The sequence below is a fragment of the Pelodiscus sinensis genome, chromosome 1 (assembly GCF_052426305.1).
Source record: "Pelodiscus sinensis isolate ZL-2025 chromosome 1, ASM5242630v1, whole genome shotgun sequence".
NCBI classification, from domain to species: Eukaryota; Metazoa; Chordata; order Testudines; family Trionychidae; genus Pelodiscus; species Pelodiscus sinensis.
The window spans coordinates 87,554,706-87,569,456 of record NC_143052.1 but is presented as its reverse complement, the minus strand read 5'-3'; the positions used below and the strand labels follow the sequence as shown (position 1 = coordinate 87,569,456).

Genomic DNA, 14,751 nt, shown 5'->3' with positions numbered 1-14,751 from the left:
AAAAATCTTTAAATCGGCCTCTTAAATCTGTGTGTAAATATCTAAATAAAGTGGCCATTTTTTCAAGTGTGCTGAGTGCCAACAGCTTCCATACAGGTCAATAGGAAATTGAATATTCAGCATTTTAAAACTCAGGCCATTTTATTTAGATGCCTAACTCTATGTTCCTAATTAAAAAAAAATCTCATCCCATCTGTGTTCAGAATTGGTTTAGCAAAACCATGTTTAGATTCTGTTTAGAAACTGTTTTCAAACATAATGCTTTTTCTAGTGCAGGTGAATAAAAGCCTGCTTGCCATTTTCCCTTTGTTGGGTCCCATTTATATATAAAATTGTAAAAGATGATTGGAACTATTTAATATCTTTAGTCTACAGAAATGGTAACAATGGTAACATGAAATAGGTTATTGGTTTTCTTGTTTGTGGTGCTGATGGCATCTTTCTGTCATATGATTCATACATTTCTCTTTTCAAAGGATTCAGTCTGTTTCCCCATTAGTTCCAGAAGCAATGATGTCACCAAAGTCCAGGTACTTGTATTTGAACAGAAAGAATTTTGTTCTCTAGGACAGTGGCTGCCCCAGCTGCACCAGACAATCATGGTAACAGAGATTGTATAAAGTATTTGTAAATTTCAGTGTACTGGGGAGCCAAAATAATGTTACAAGTCTTGACAACCCAGCTTGAAGAGACTAGTAGGAAAGATTCTGGTTGACATAGCAGACAGAACTCTTCAGGCAGACTGCTAAATCCTGAGGAATCTAGGAAGTAAAAAAAAAAAGAAAAGAAAAAGCAAATCTCACTGCCACTCAGGCCAATATCTACAGGAAGCCTTGTCAGGGTCCCACAGATGGCCCAGGAACACTAAATATTGTATTTTAAAAGTACTGTGAAATATCGCCTGCTTTAGTAAGCACTGCCACTTGTCAAATACTATACTAGTTGTACAAATGAAGTGATGTGCACAAAGAGACAGATTCTCCACTAGCATAAACCAGCATAACTCCATTGACTTCAATGAAGCAATGGCATTTTACACCAGCTGAGTGTTTGGCTCAAAATCCATTTAAAAGATGCTGGACTGGAATAGTGAGTTTCATCATAAAGATTCTTATAGTCGTGCCTCTCACTGTTGCGCAGTGCTAGAGATATAATTGGACAGAACATAAATAAAATATGTCTCTACTGCCATCGATTAATTTATTTTGTTAGTTCACGGACCTGGTAAAGAGACCCAATCATATTTGTATCTCATGTATTAGCTTTGCTGCCAAAAATTAAGAAACATACAACTGAATTTCTTTGCAAATAAAATTTATATTCCATGAGTCTTCCTACCTGATTTTTTTCTCAGTTTCTATCAGCCCCAAATTAAGAATTCCAGGAGCAAGTTTTATCATGTAACCCAGTGTTTTTAACCAGTCTGCATGTCCCCCATACCTACATCCTGCTCGTTCTCCTGGTCTGTCAATTCCATCCATCCCAACAGCAGCTAACCAGCCAGTTCAGCTTTCTTGAAATCTTTCACCTGTGACCAAATACTCCTCCCCCATTTGAACAAATCACCCAACTCCTACTCATGTTTTCACTCTCTAAGGAAATCATTTAACCAAATTTGCACTCCTTTGAGAGACCAGCAGCAAAATTTCTTTTTCTGTCTCTCTCATGGTTTCATTTAAAGAAGACTAAAAATGCATGTCTCTATCCTCTCTTACAGACTAGCAGCATGGCAACATTACATAAAATACTTAAGGAAATTGACCCCATGATGAAAGGTAAGTCTCATTTTGGAGGAAGAGCAGAGGAATATGAAGATCCTATAATCCAAATATTGTCTCTTAGCACTGTTGAATGATGGGATTTGTAGGACACAGCATTAGACTGCTGCTTCATTGATTAACAATTGTGCAGAAAGACATGACACCCCCCAACTAGCTTCTCACAGAGTCAGGAATCTACAAGTTAGACTATAAGGAAAGTAAAAATACAATTCAGAGTATGAGCCTTCCTTGCTCCCATCTCACTCTGCTCTTAATTTTTGTTTGTACTTGGACATTAGTTATTTATGCTGTTGATAATTAATTATTCCAGAAAGATTCTCCACAGACACAAAATCAGTATTTTTACCTTTACAAAATGTTATAAAATTTCCCTTGCAAAATGTTGCAAAGCCCAAAATATATCTTTGCCCAGCTCTGCCCTTTGGCCTATTTCTGACATGGCTAAGCCACCATGGTGAAATGCTATGCAGATGGAAAGCCTGAAGCTTGTTTTTCTTTAACTGCGGTCTTTATAATATTTTCCAGAAGCTGTGCCAGCCATGCAAGAAAATTATACAGAACAGTATCTCAGTTCTTACTTTCCCGAGCAGGGATCAGGTGAGTAATTGTAACAATGGACATATGTGTATCTGTATTGTTAAGTACAGATATGTGATTGCATATTTTTTCCACCTATAGTTATAGTGAGGATACTGAAAGTTGCCCTTCTGACCTGAACAGCCTCAGTGGGGAGCCTCAGGCTCCCAGCCTCCACGGGCACTGGGAGACACCTGCAATGTCAGGCAGCAGGGACACCTAGCAGTCCCCAGCTGCTCTAGGCAGCTCCTCATCTCTGCAGCTGCCCCCTTGCTCCTCAGGTCCCCATTTTGTCAGGGATAATTTTAGTGAAAGTCAGGGACAGGTCAAGGCTTCCGTGAATGTTTCTGTTTGCCCGTGACCTGTCCATGATTTTTACTAAAAATATCCCTGGCAAAATCTTAGCCTTACTCATGGAGATAAATTTTAGATGGTAGTTTTCCTTTTTTATATGTAAAAATCTTGTATGGTGTGAAGACTTATCGTTTTTTAAAAAAAAATGATATAATTCTGAGGGATAATATTGATGTTGTTTTGTAACAATTTGTTTGAATAGTGATTTTATGCTTTTCATTCATGCTGCTTAAAAACAGGTCTCAGAATCTCTGTTTTTCCTGATATCAATTCAGAGCTGCTATACCTTCTGTTAACATGGGAGCTATCTACTTTTGGTGACTTTTCTCTTGTAGAACTTAATAGGAACAAATATATTTGAAAATATTAGATAAATCATTTTACCTTTCCTTACATTTTATCTCCCTCTCCTTCTTTGGGTTAGGGAATCAAAGATAACAGTTAAGACTTTCAAAAATTCCATACAAAGTTTTGTTGCTGGTTTCCAATTTGCCCATTTTTTAATTAAACAACAATGGAACAGTTTTTATTGTTGAAATATTTTGTATTTCAATAGTAAAGAAACCCACCTATTTATTTAAAGTAAAAGTAGCTTCAGAGAGGTATATGTGTATGTATAATATCTCTATATAGACATAGATAAATTTCACACCTACACACATACTGCGTCAATACATATATCAGATCAGCTATTTTGGAAGGACAGATTTTAAAAAATCGGACCTTTTATTTTTTCCCCTCAGCCTCTAATTGTGGGACCAAATAATTCCAGGTATAATTTACTTCAGTGGGACTGTTCATGTGTTTGAAGTTAGGCACACGCTTAAATGCTTTTCTTCTTCAAGATCTTTCTGCAGAAGAAGAGTTTAACAAGGAACTTGAATATTCCAGGCCTGTATGCAGGAATTTCTGTGGGGAAGCGTTGCTTTTTTTGTAAATGTGGACCACATTTTTTTTAAATATAAAGACATTCAAAATAGACATGCAATGAATTCCATACAAAGGTTAATGAAAAATTTGAGCGGGGAAAAATCAGAGAGTGTGTGTGGGGGGGAAATGTTCTAAATTCTTTGCTCTTTCCCACCCACGTCCAGGATTTTTAACAGGAGATTGAAGATTGATTTACAAATATCTCTTTCCGCCCTGCACTAAAAAGTCCTCATTAATATAGCACTAAGACGTACTGTATATGGGTATGTCTACACTACCCTCCTAATTCGAACTAGGAAGGTAATGTAGGCGTACCGCACTTGCAAATGAAGCCCGGGATTTGAATTTCCCGGGCTTCATTTGCATAAACCGGGTGCCGCCATTTTTAAATCCCGGCTAGTTTGAACCTCGTGCCGCACGGCTACACGCGGCATGGAGTAGCTAGTTCGGATTAGGCTTCCTAATCCGAACTAGCTGTACTCATTCCACGAGGAGTACAGCCAGTTCGGATTAGAAGCCTAATCCGAACTAGCTACTCCATGCCGCGTGTAGCCGCGCGGCACGGGGTTCAAACTAGCCGGGATTTTAAAATGGCAGCGCCCGGTTTATGCAAATGAAGCCCGGGAAATTCAAATCCCGGGCTTCATTTGCAAGTGCGGTATGCCTACATTACACCGCTAGTTCGAACTAGCGGGGTAGTGTAGACATACTCTATGGCAGTGGTCCCCAACCTTTTCAGGTTGTCGGGCGCCAGGGGGCGTGGCCGTTCGCCCGCCGGGCGCCAGGGGGCGGGGACACTTGCCCGCCCGGGGGCAGCCCCTCCCAGCCGCATGCCCGGGGGCGGGGGGGCGGGGGGGCCCCCCCCCCGCCACGCGCCCGGGGCCGGCGCTCCCCCCGTAAGCGCCGCGCGCCCGGGGGCGGGGCCAAGGCCGGGGCCGGCACCGGGGCCAGGGCATGCACGGCGCCACCTGGGGCGGGGCGAAGGCCAGTGCCGGAGCCGGGTAGGGCACGCGCAGTGCCCCCGGGGGTGGGGCCGGGGCCAGGGCATGTACGGCGCCCCCGGGGGCGGGGCCAAGGCCGGCGCCGGGGCCAGGGCACGCACGGCGCCCCCGGGTTGGGGACCACGGCTCCACGGGCGCATGTAAAGAGCCCGGCGGGCGCCATGGTGCCCACGGGCACCAGGTTGGGGACCACGGCTCTATGGGATTTCTCTCCTTAGCACAAATGGTCAGATCATGGCCAGAATATTACATAATGGGACTGTAGAACTGGAATGCCTAACATTTCAGAGAGATCTAAAATATCACAACACAATCCACTGCCATATGAACCATGCACTAAAAAAACAGACTAAACTAACCAACTAAAACAGCCCCTGCAGATAACTGATATTAGGTTATCAGTGAATGTGAAAGTTAAAATCCACATTAAGGTTGAATGTTGCTGCTCCGCTGTTGAACATAAAATTTCCAAACAACAGATATCCAAAGTAGAGGGATTATGGGACAGCTCTTGGACAATGGGACAAAACCCTCCACAAGCTTAAACCTAAAAGGAGCCAGTTCTGGGGCACCTAGTCTCCACCCCTGGAGAGAGGGAGACACACAGCTAGGCCACTCAGCCTGCACACCCCACACATGAAATGGGCAGAGCAGCTCCAACCCCATCCCTGGAGAAGGCAGGAGTAACTGCAGCATGAGAAAGCAGGGTGTTCCCATCCACATCCAGGACTGGGGGATGCACATGGGGAAGGCAGGGATGTCTCACATCTCCACAGGGGGCCTCTGTCAGCAGCCAGGACCCCCTGGCGGTCTCTCCATGGCTCCCCTGGCAGCAGTTGGGTCTGTTCTGCCCTGGCCGCACCACTGCTCTGTACCAGGGGAGAGGAGGTAGAGTAATCCCTTGGTTGCACGGGTGGAGCCGTGGCAGCTAGTGCTCCACTGGACAAACAAGGCACTGCAAGCTGTCCTCCTGCTCACTCCTCCCCCCTCGCTGAGATGGGCAAAGGGAGGAAGGCGTCCAAGAACCTGGCACCCCCAAAAGTCCACAGGAGAGACCAGGACAGGAAACATGGGGGTGGGGGGGTGATCTCACCCTTCACATCCCCCTTCCTCCCTCGCCTCACATATGGGCCTGCATTCATTAGTGCAATAAGATTTCTGAGATTTGGCCTGCAGCCTTTAGAGGAATTATGCACTTTCTCTTTCACATTCCTTAGACGTTGTATCCCAAATTAAAAAATAAACAACTTTATGGAAACATGTAGATTATATTCTGCCAGGGTTTCCTGGAAATGGCACTAGTTAAAGGAAAGAATATAATGCTGCATGACTAAATGCATTTATCTTTGACCTTGATTGTTGTTTTCTTAGACTTCGACTGGACCAATGTGTCCCAACCTCTAAAACATTTCATATCCCAGAGACTTTTTCTCCCTCCTGCCATCCTCAAACAAATGTGCTATGTAGGTGCAACAGCAGAGAATGGGACAATCACAGGGTGTCAGCTTCCCAAGGTGGTGAATAGACCAAAAGTGAAAGAAAAAAAGGTTCAGCGAACAGGTGAGGAGTAGTAGAAACTAGGAGGTAAATCAAAAGGTAAAACATATCTAGAAAATTGAATGCCGTGTTAACATTAGAGCTCATCAGGCAGCTGAGAATTCCCAGAGTAAGACTGTGGGACTTTGGTGGTTTATGTGCTCTCTGTGTACATAGTCTTTAAGGGTATGTCTACACTAGCCACCCTAGTTCGAACTAGGGTGGCTAATGTAGTCATTCGAACTTGCAAATGAAGCCCGGGATTAAAATATCCTGGGCTTTATTTGCATGTTCCCGGGCACCGCCATTTTTAAATGCCCGGTAGTTTGAACTCCGTGCCCACGGCTACACACATCATGGGCTAGGCAGTTCGAATTAAAGCTCCTAATTCGAACTACCATTACTCCTCATTCCAGTTATAGACTAATACAGCTACCCCTCTGAAACTGCCTAAAATTAAGTTACTAAATCAGTACTTAAGCACCTAAATAAATGGCTTGATTTTCTGAGGTCCTCATCACCCACAACTCACAATGACTTAAATTAGTCACCAAAAATGAGAGTAAACTGGTTAAGACAAAAATCAGGCTATTGTACTATGTGATTAACTATTTCCTCTAAATCTGACATGCACATTCATTACAGAATGTTTTCTTTCCCCATTTTTACAGTAAAGCTGCCTATTACAGCCTCCGTCAAGCAGGTGGGAAAGTGCTTCAGGTAAGACAACATTATATTTGACTTCCAGAATTTCTCCTGGAGGATCTGACTTTCTGTTTTTCTGTCATTTTGTCTTGCCATTGTAGATCCCAGGTCTGCAATTTGCTTAACTTTAAACATGTGATTTGCCCCACTGAAGTCAGTGGAACTACTCACATGCTTACAGGTAAGACATAGATACCTGCACTTCCAGGTTTCGGTTGTCTTGACAGTGAATTCTAATGGCTATATTTTCTTATGGATGTGCAGGACTTTTATACCAGTAACACTGATGCTCAGTGTGTTAATATGTACATAAATACCTACACATTGATATGCTGTTAGATCCCTTTGCTTGTTCATTATGCACTGTTCCTGGGTTGACAGTGCCTGGAGGTGGTTATTCAAAAGCAGAATCAGTACTATTATAGCTAGTCAAATTGTAGGATGTAAATAAATACCGCATTTTAAAAAAAAATATTTTATGCTCAAGTTGGCTTGCATGAGTGGCTAATGATAGGGTTGTTGTCTGATTCTTTCAGTGTGCAGCAGAGAAAAAACCTTCACAAGAGCCATACCACAACATGAGAACTCTTGGCTTATATATTACTATTAATATTGTTGTAACACCCAGGAACACCAGTCATGGACTGGAATCCCGGTGTGCTAGGCACTATACAAAGACAGAACCAAAAGCTGGTCCCTGCCCTAAAAAACTTATGAAATAAGGATTACTTTTTTTTTTTTTTTACATTCAGAGTTAATGTAAAACCCACCTCTTCATTCAAGCTTTCCCACAGTAGGACCTTCTTTCTCATACTTTTGTATTAAAAAAAAAAAAGAACGCAGGCCTATCTTTTGGTGGCAGGAAGGGAAAAAATGTCATTGTTCTTGTTTTTTATTCTTGTCATACTCTGCTGACTCTCCAATTCTACTGGGATGGGCACTGATATAAGATCCTGGATGGATGGTGGTACAGTGGCCAAATGTCATTGTCATCAGAATGCATCAATGATCGAGCCTCCATAATTTGTTTCATACTGCTGAAATATGTGGGGAAATGCCTTAGTTTAATTTAACATGAATGTAACAGCAGGAGATCCACCACCTATAACCGTGTCCTTTTCTGTGCAGTTATCTTTTATATATGTCTATATATTGTTGTGAATTCATCTGGAAATAAATTACTGGTGTGAACCCCATTTCTTTCAGCTCTGAGAGACTGACTCAGGGTGAAGAAGATAATATTCTTGAAAAGAACTGTTTGCCCCTGGGGTTAGGAGGAAGAATGTCTCAAGCTACAACCCTACCTAAAAGAGCAAATCTCTCTTCACCGTTCTTCAAGGTGACATCCAGAAGTGTAGAGAAGCACCAAGGTACAAGTGTCACCAGCTGCACAGAAAAGATAGTTTCCTATATGAAAGGTTTTTTATATTTTTTAATTAGAGTGTTTTAAGTGCCAAAAGAGAACAGGATTTGCTTTTGTTTTGTGCATTCCCTAGTCCAGATATCTAAAAACAATGAGATAGAAGATGGAAGTGAAGTTATTATGCTGAAAAATGCAGCAGCCCTTAGGTTTTCAGCAATAGCTTACATGCCACAGAGGATATCAGAACTGATTTCATTGAGTACATCAATGAGGGCACAGGAGATGAATCTGTGTCTTTTCTACTGGACGTTATCTTCTGCCTTAATACTCGGCAGAGATGGGTATTAAGAACCTCTATATAATGTATCCAAATGATGACAAATCTAACATGTCATTATTCCCATCCTGTTACTGGTGGCAAATAGTCCATTCACCATTTCATAGTCTGACATGCCATAAAGAGATGTCTGACATGGCTGTTTGTTCATTGTCAAGAAAATCTTTTAATAAGAGTCAACAAAATAGCCTAGTACTTAAAATAGGTGAAAAAAATTCAATCCCCCCCAACCACTGATTCATGCACTATAGTATAGTCAGGTTGCACCTCGCTGGTTCAGCTCCTTCTGGACCCGAGTGGTCCCGAACAAGGGAATTTGCTAGGCCAGGAGCAGTCAGGCATCTGGGCTCTCCCAAGGTTCCCCCTGGCTGCTACTCCCAGAGAACCCAGAGGCCTGACCTTCTCTGGCCTCCCTGCCTGGCTCTGCTGTCCCCAGCCTGTTCGCAGGGGTGTGCTCCCCGGCGCCGCGAAGGGTGGCAGCTACTCCCAGGATTCTCCGCCCCTGTCCCCGCATTGGGCAGCAGCTGCTCTCAGGGCTCCCTGCTCCCACTTCCTGGCTCTGCATGGGGTGGTATTTGCTCCACGGTTCCCCACCTCTAGCTGCTCCCAGGGCTCCCTGACCCCAGTCTCTTGGAGAGCAACCTCTCTTGGGGCTCCCTGCCTCCATCCCCTATGAGATGGCAGTCTCTCCCAGGATTCTTCTACCTTTAGGTCACTGGCCCTGCAGGGTGCTGCTGACAAAACTGGCTCCGCTCCCAGCTGCTCTCAACCTCTGAGACCCAGGCTCTCTCGTCTAGTAACATCTGTGGTCCTACCAGACCACAGATGTTGCCAGACCAGAGAGTCATGGACGAGAGAGGTTCAACCTGTAATAGGCTCTAAAGCAAGGCTACTCAACTGTAGAACCCCAGGGGTCACAATGATACTCACAATACATGCCAAGGGCCACAATTTAAGTGTGGTTGCATGTACATGCAAATATAAGTGCAAATATATGCAAATAGCTTCTTTCACATTGACAGGCATGAATACAAAGATTAAGGCAAGACTACGCAACACGCAGGCCCCATTTAAGTCAGTTCTGCTTATATTAATAAAATGCAATATTTACCCAATTTCCACCCATATGACAGCACTTTTAATGAGTAATGACAGTCGAAGAATTTAACTACTAAAATGCATATGAACAGAAGTGTATTATATTGACTTGCCATTGTGGAGCGTCTTCCCAGTGGAGGCCATATTCAAAGGATCCCACCTGTGGGCCACATATTGAGCCCCATGTAAACCCAAACCGGACCATGGGCCGCAAACAAATGTGCCGCAGGCCGCATGTGGCCCACGGGCCGCATGTTGAGTAGCCCTGCTGTAAAGCATGCTGTAGATCACTTTGCAAACTGAACATACCCACTGCTACTAGACTTTGAATTTCTTTTAAGTTTACTTTAACTACCAGAGTAGGTTTCCATTTCATTGAAATCACGTATCATCTTAGCTAATAAAGAATTCCCACATGGCTGATGTGGTATAACTTTTTTTTCCTTTTTGGCTCAGATCTGGATCACAATACAAAGAGCAGTGCAAGCGGGGAAGAAGGAAAAGTGAAGGACAGGCCACCACTGAAAAGTCAAAGGTCCTGCCGAAACAGGGCAACAAACCAAGAAGTGAATGTTAGGATGATCAAGCCCTGCCAGCCTCAGGAATCATTGCCACTTTCTTTCCCTATAGTGCCTGGTGCAAAGGGCAGGCAATCCAATGAAAAGTGTCATGAGGGTGAATCACAGCCAAAATCCTTTGGCCAGCACCGGTAGGTATTGAACTTGCCTCTCCAGCCAGTAGTACACTGAATGTCCATTATGGCATGAACAATGAGGGTGTCAGCACTAATAGAAGCAAAAGTTCTTGCTTCATTTCTAAGCTAACTGAGCAACTGAAATTTGGGGGGTCTCACTGCAATCAGCTTACTTCTGAATCTCTCCTGAGTAGACATTTGTATTTGTGCTCTATCAACACTTGTCAGGGATGGTCTAGATGGTGCTTGGTCCTGCCATGAGTGCAGGGGATTGGACTTGATGACCTCTTGAAGTTCCTTCCTGTTCTATGATTGTATATGCTTTTTTTTTTTAACTTTGGCCCAGTGGGAAATGAGCTAAGAACATAGCCCTTATTTTTGTTTAACATCTCAAGATGATCTTGACTCTTGTCCCAGATATATACACTGAGCCACTCAACCTCTCTTTTGGAAGTGACATGTATATCTCTTGATTAGTAATGGGTAAACTGAAAGGTTGTAAGCCTTGTAGAGCTAATTATTATCACCTGTCATCCAGGAGAATCCCAAAGCACTTTATAATCATACAAAAGTATACAACCCAGCATTGAGCAGTTTGACTGAATGTGCCCAGCACTGGATTTAGCCAATAGTAAAATAAATCTTCTTTGGTTGTGTTTCTATACTGCTAGAAAGATTTATTAATATATAGAATTTGTAAAATACCTAAAATGATAGATTGATTAGCTAGATGGAATTAGAGAACCTCTCCATTAGATCAGGGGTCTCAAACTCATGGCCTATGGGTCATCTACGGTCAGAGCATTTTCACAATCTGTCCCAGTGACCTGAGAGAGTGGTATGTCTGTAGCTGTCTCCCAAGCCATGAGTTTGAGACCCCTGAACTAAATGGTATTTTATAGACACATCTATAATACAAGTTAAATAAAATGGACTGAAATACATGTAAGGCACCAATTGACATGTTTTGTTTTCCTGTACAGAGCAGACCTGCCAGCATGTTCAAATATGAAAGGGAATGTACCCAGGCCCAGAGTATCAAGCACAATGATTTTACTTCCTCAACATAACAATAGAGAAACATTCCATCAAGCATCTTTGCTGCGTGCCATGAAGAAGACATCCCCAAAAGGCTTATTGTACAATACTGAGACCAAGGCTTTGGCTAAGAGAAAAACTTCTGGGTCACAGACTCTGTGTACAAAACCTTGCAATCACAACTGGGTGAATTTCCTGTCAGGTCTAGAAATTGATGCAAATGTTGTGAAAAACGGTACCTTACAAGCTAAAATATGCAGCCAACCAGGGTCCATTCAGACAGGACACCAGCACTGGGAAATGAGTGGCTTCACATCAAATACCCTGAGGGATTAAGATTCCAGTCCTGGAGAAAACCTTTGGAAGAGGTGCTCTGAAAATGCAGCAGAAGTATATGGAGTACAAGAAAGTTTAGCCTCACACTGTCCTGAAAGACAGATTCTAGATTTCTGGGACCTGTGAGTGACAGCTAAAGGAGGTGCTGATTTGTTTCTTTTTTAATGTTTTCATTTTTTAATTGTCAGCAAATTTCAGACAAAAAAAGCCAGTTGAATTATCTGAATTCTTCAGAATTAAAGTGATATCTGAACAGAATGGAAAACTAAAGAGGAAGGATTTGTCTTACTCAATTCAGACCTTCCCAGACACTTTAAAAAACAATGCTGATGAAGTCCCAAGGGAATCCCAATCAGTTCTGTACTGAAGGTTGTTAGTCAAAGAGGTATTTTAGGGAAATATAGGATATACACTACAGATCAGGGAGTGGCTATGATGGAGAGTCCTGTGAGGAATTAGAGGGGGATATCGTTCCACTAGGGGGCAAAAGCAAAAATGTAGAAGTTTATTCTAAAATTAAAAAGCTAAAAGTAAGTCAAATGACTAAAAAAAATCACATCTTGCTATGGTTCTGGATCCTAGGTGGGACTAGTATTGCTGTCTTTGTGGATGTCCATCTAATTCGCTTTACTTATGCCAACTGAATATTTGTTCCTTCCCCAAAATGATCTGGGATTAATCCCCAGGACACTAGCTCAGGGTCCGAGAATCTCAGGAGATTTGGCTAAATAGTGAGAAGTGCAGAGATGCTTTTTTCAATACTCAATACCTGTCTCCCCCTCATGTTACCCCAGAAACTCTCTGTGCTCTTAGGGTTTGTTTTGACTAGAATAAAGGTGTGTTGTTCAAATGTGTACCCCTGTGAAGAGCTCAGCGTGTGATACAATGAAGTGATATTTGTTTCTAGTATTATTCCTTGAATGGACATGCAGTGTTCCCCACAAAATAGAAATTATTAGACAGTCTTATTAGTCTGAACAGGAAGTTTACTGGGAACTCCAGGACTAGATTTCCATATCATTCCTAATTGTTTCAGCTGATGATAGGCACCTTAGATAACCGTCAAGTAGAAGGACAGATCTGAGCTGTGACCAAAGTGGTTCGGGATAGCTCCAGAGCAGATTGCAAAGGTGCCGTTTGCACTCTCCTGATCATTGAGCAGCTCAACACCAGGCCAGTGCATCCCATGCAGACTAGATCAGCTTACTTTAATCTGCACTAACTCCAGAGCCTATTCTAGCAGCTGGTGCTCTGAGGCAGGGGGCAACTACCACCTGTGCAGCAGCCAAACACTATCACAAAAGATTCCTGTCTGCAAAGGGAACCTTCAAGCAGCCAAGGAAAATTCCCACACAGCTGACTAAGCTGGTTTGAGGGCAGTTTTTCAGGAAGGTTCAGTGGGAGCACAGAAAGTTTGTGATAAATCCTAGAAATGTGTATCGACTGCCATTGTGAAAAATATCCACACTTGCATGACATGTCGGTCAAGGACTGCAAATAGGGAGGGCAGAGGGGGCAATTGCCTCAGGGCCTGGGGCTCCTAGCTGCTGCTACTGTGGCTGTGGCAGTGGCAGTGTCCGGAGCCCAGGCCCTTTAAATCGCTGCTGGAGCTGCGCGGCACGCTCTGCACAGCTCTAAAGGCTTGAGCAGGGGAACCAGCATGGTAGACTCCAGGTTGCACTTGAGGGGCAAGCTGCTCCCAGCCCTGCCCTTTTCGGGAGCTCAGGGCCCCATCATCACCTTGCCCAGGGGTCTGGCGTGGTCATTCTTTGCCCTGTGGTGTTTTAAAAGCCACAGTAACAAGCAGCATTTAAAGTATATTGAGCTGACTCCGTCCCCTTGTGTACTTTCTCTTATTACTACTTAAATCCTACTGCTTCGACTTAATAAAACCATTTTTATTTTCTATCAAACCCAGTGTAAGCGACTGTTACCTGGGGGGGGGGGGGCAACCAGTGTGCACATTCCTCCTTTCATTGCTTAAAGGGGGCTTATCTAATTCTTTGAGGTTTGATCCCATCTGAGAGTGCTCTCTCAGGAGGCTAGGCCCTAAACTGCACTCTCCTTGGACCTGAAATGGTTCAGTGTCTGTACTGCTTCTCAGTGGAGGCAGGGATTTCAGCTGGGGGCCTTGGCTGGGGGAGACCAGCAGAGCTGGCCCAGCAAGACCGGGCGCTGAGGAGCCCCAGAGAGCAGGAAGGTGAGTGGCAATGGCCGGGTCAGCACCCCGGGAGGCACCCCTGGGAGGTCATCTGTGACTGCACCCTGTCACATAGTCGACTAGTCAATTAACCACATTTTAACATCCTTAGTTCCTGGTGGAGGCCATGTGCAAAGGATCGCACCCAGGGTCCGCATGTTGAGCCCCACATAAACTGAAACCACACCATGGGGCACAAACAAATGGGCCACGTGTTGAGTAGCCCTGTACTAAATACACAATGCTGTGCTTATAAAACCTGATCACACAGGTGGACTCTTCTGAGTTTTGGTGCTTTGTGTCACCACCTTGCAGAGGTTTTTTAACAGCTCTGTTCTTGGGCTGTCTTGAGGGGTGGGGAAGGTAGTTCTTTCAGGTCTTTCCTTATTTTTTCCTTTCTTTTTCCTCCTCCTCTGGTTTCCTTCTAGGACCACAGTTTATATAGGGAAACTTGAGTCCTGCTTAACTATATTTTAACCAATCATTTTACTAATATTTCAAGTAATTATTTGACCAATCCTAACATACTGTGAAATAATTCTTTACACAATCATACCCCACTTTAGTTTATTTAAATCTTGTAAAATTAATTATGCACCAAACAGAAACAAAGAACCAGACAGAACCCATAGAGATAAACAATATAGATTTCACACCCACAATTGTTGAGACATACAGAATGCCATTGAAGTTTTTCTTTAAATATCTTAAAATATTCCTTGCATATCTGGTGAGGGTGGGTGCTATTGGGGGAGCCTTCTTAACAGCCTGATATTGCATTGGTTTGATATAATTTAGAAAG

At 43.4% G+C, this 14,751-nt stretch overlaps 1 protein-coding gene across 3 annotated transcripts in view; it reads left to right on the top strand.

Annotated features, from left to right (window-relative positions):
• AGBL3 (AGBL carboxypeptidase 3) overlaps positions 1 to 13,656 on the top strand; it is a 67,221-nt gene extending 53,565 nt beyond the window's left edge. For all 3 annotated transcript variants that reach the window (XM_006125919.5, XM_075934340.2, XM_075934333.2), the window contains 8 exons: positions 477 to 530; positions 1,718 to 1,775; positions 2,307 to 2,378; positions 6,014 to 6,202; positions 6,850 to 6,898; positions 8,090 to 8,253; positions 10,138 to 10,390; positions 11,359 to 13,656. In XM_006125919.5, the coding sequence (XP_006125981.5) occupies positions 477 to 530; positions 1,718 to 1,775; positions 2,307 to 2,378; positions 6,014 to 6,202; positions 6,850 to 6,898; positions 8,090 to 8,253; positions 10,138 to 10,390; positions 11,359 to 11,749 (1,230 nt within the window). In that variant the 3' untranslated portion in view covers positions 11,750 to 13,656. The remainder of the gene's footprint in view (positions 1 to 476; positions 531 to 1,717; positions 1,776 to 2,306; positions 2,379 to 6,013; positions 6,203 to 6,849; positions 6,899 to 8,089; positions 8,254 to 10,137; positions 10,391 to 11,358) is intronic.
• Positions 13,657 to 14,751: the final 1,095 nt, after the last annotated feature.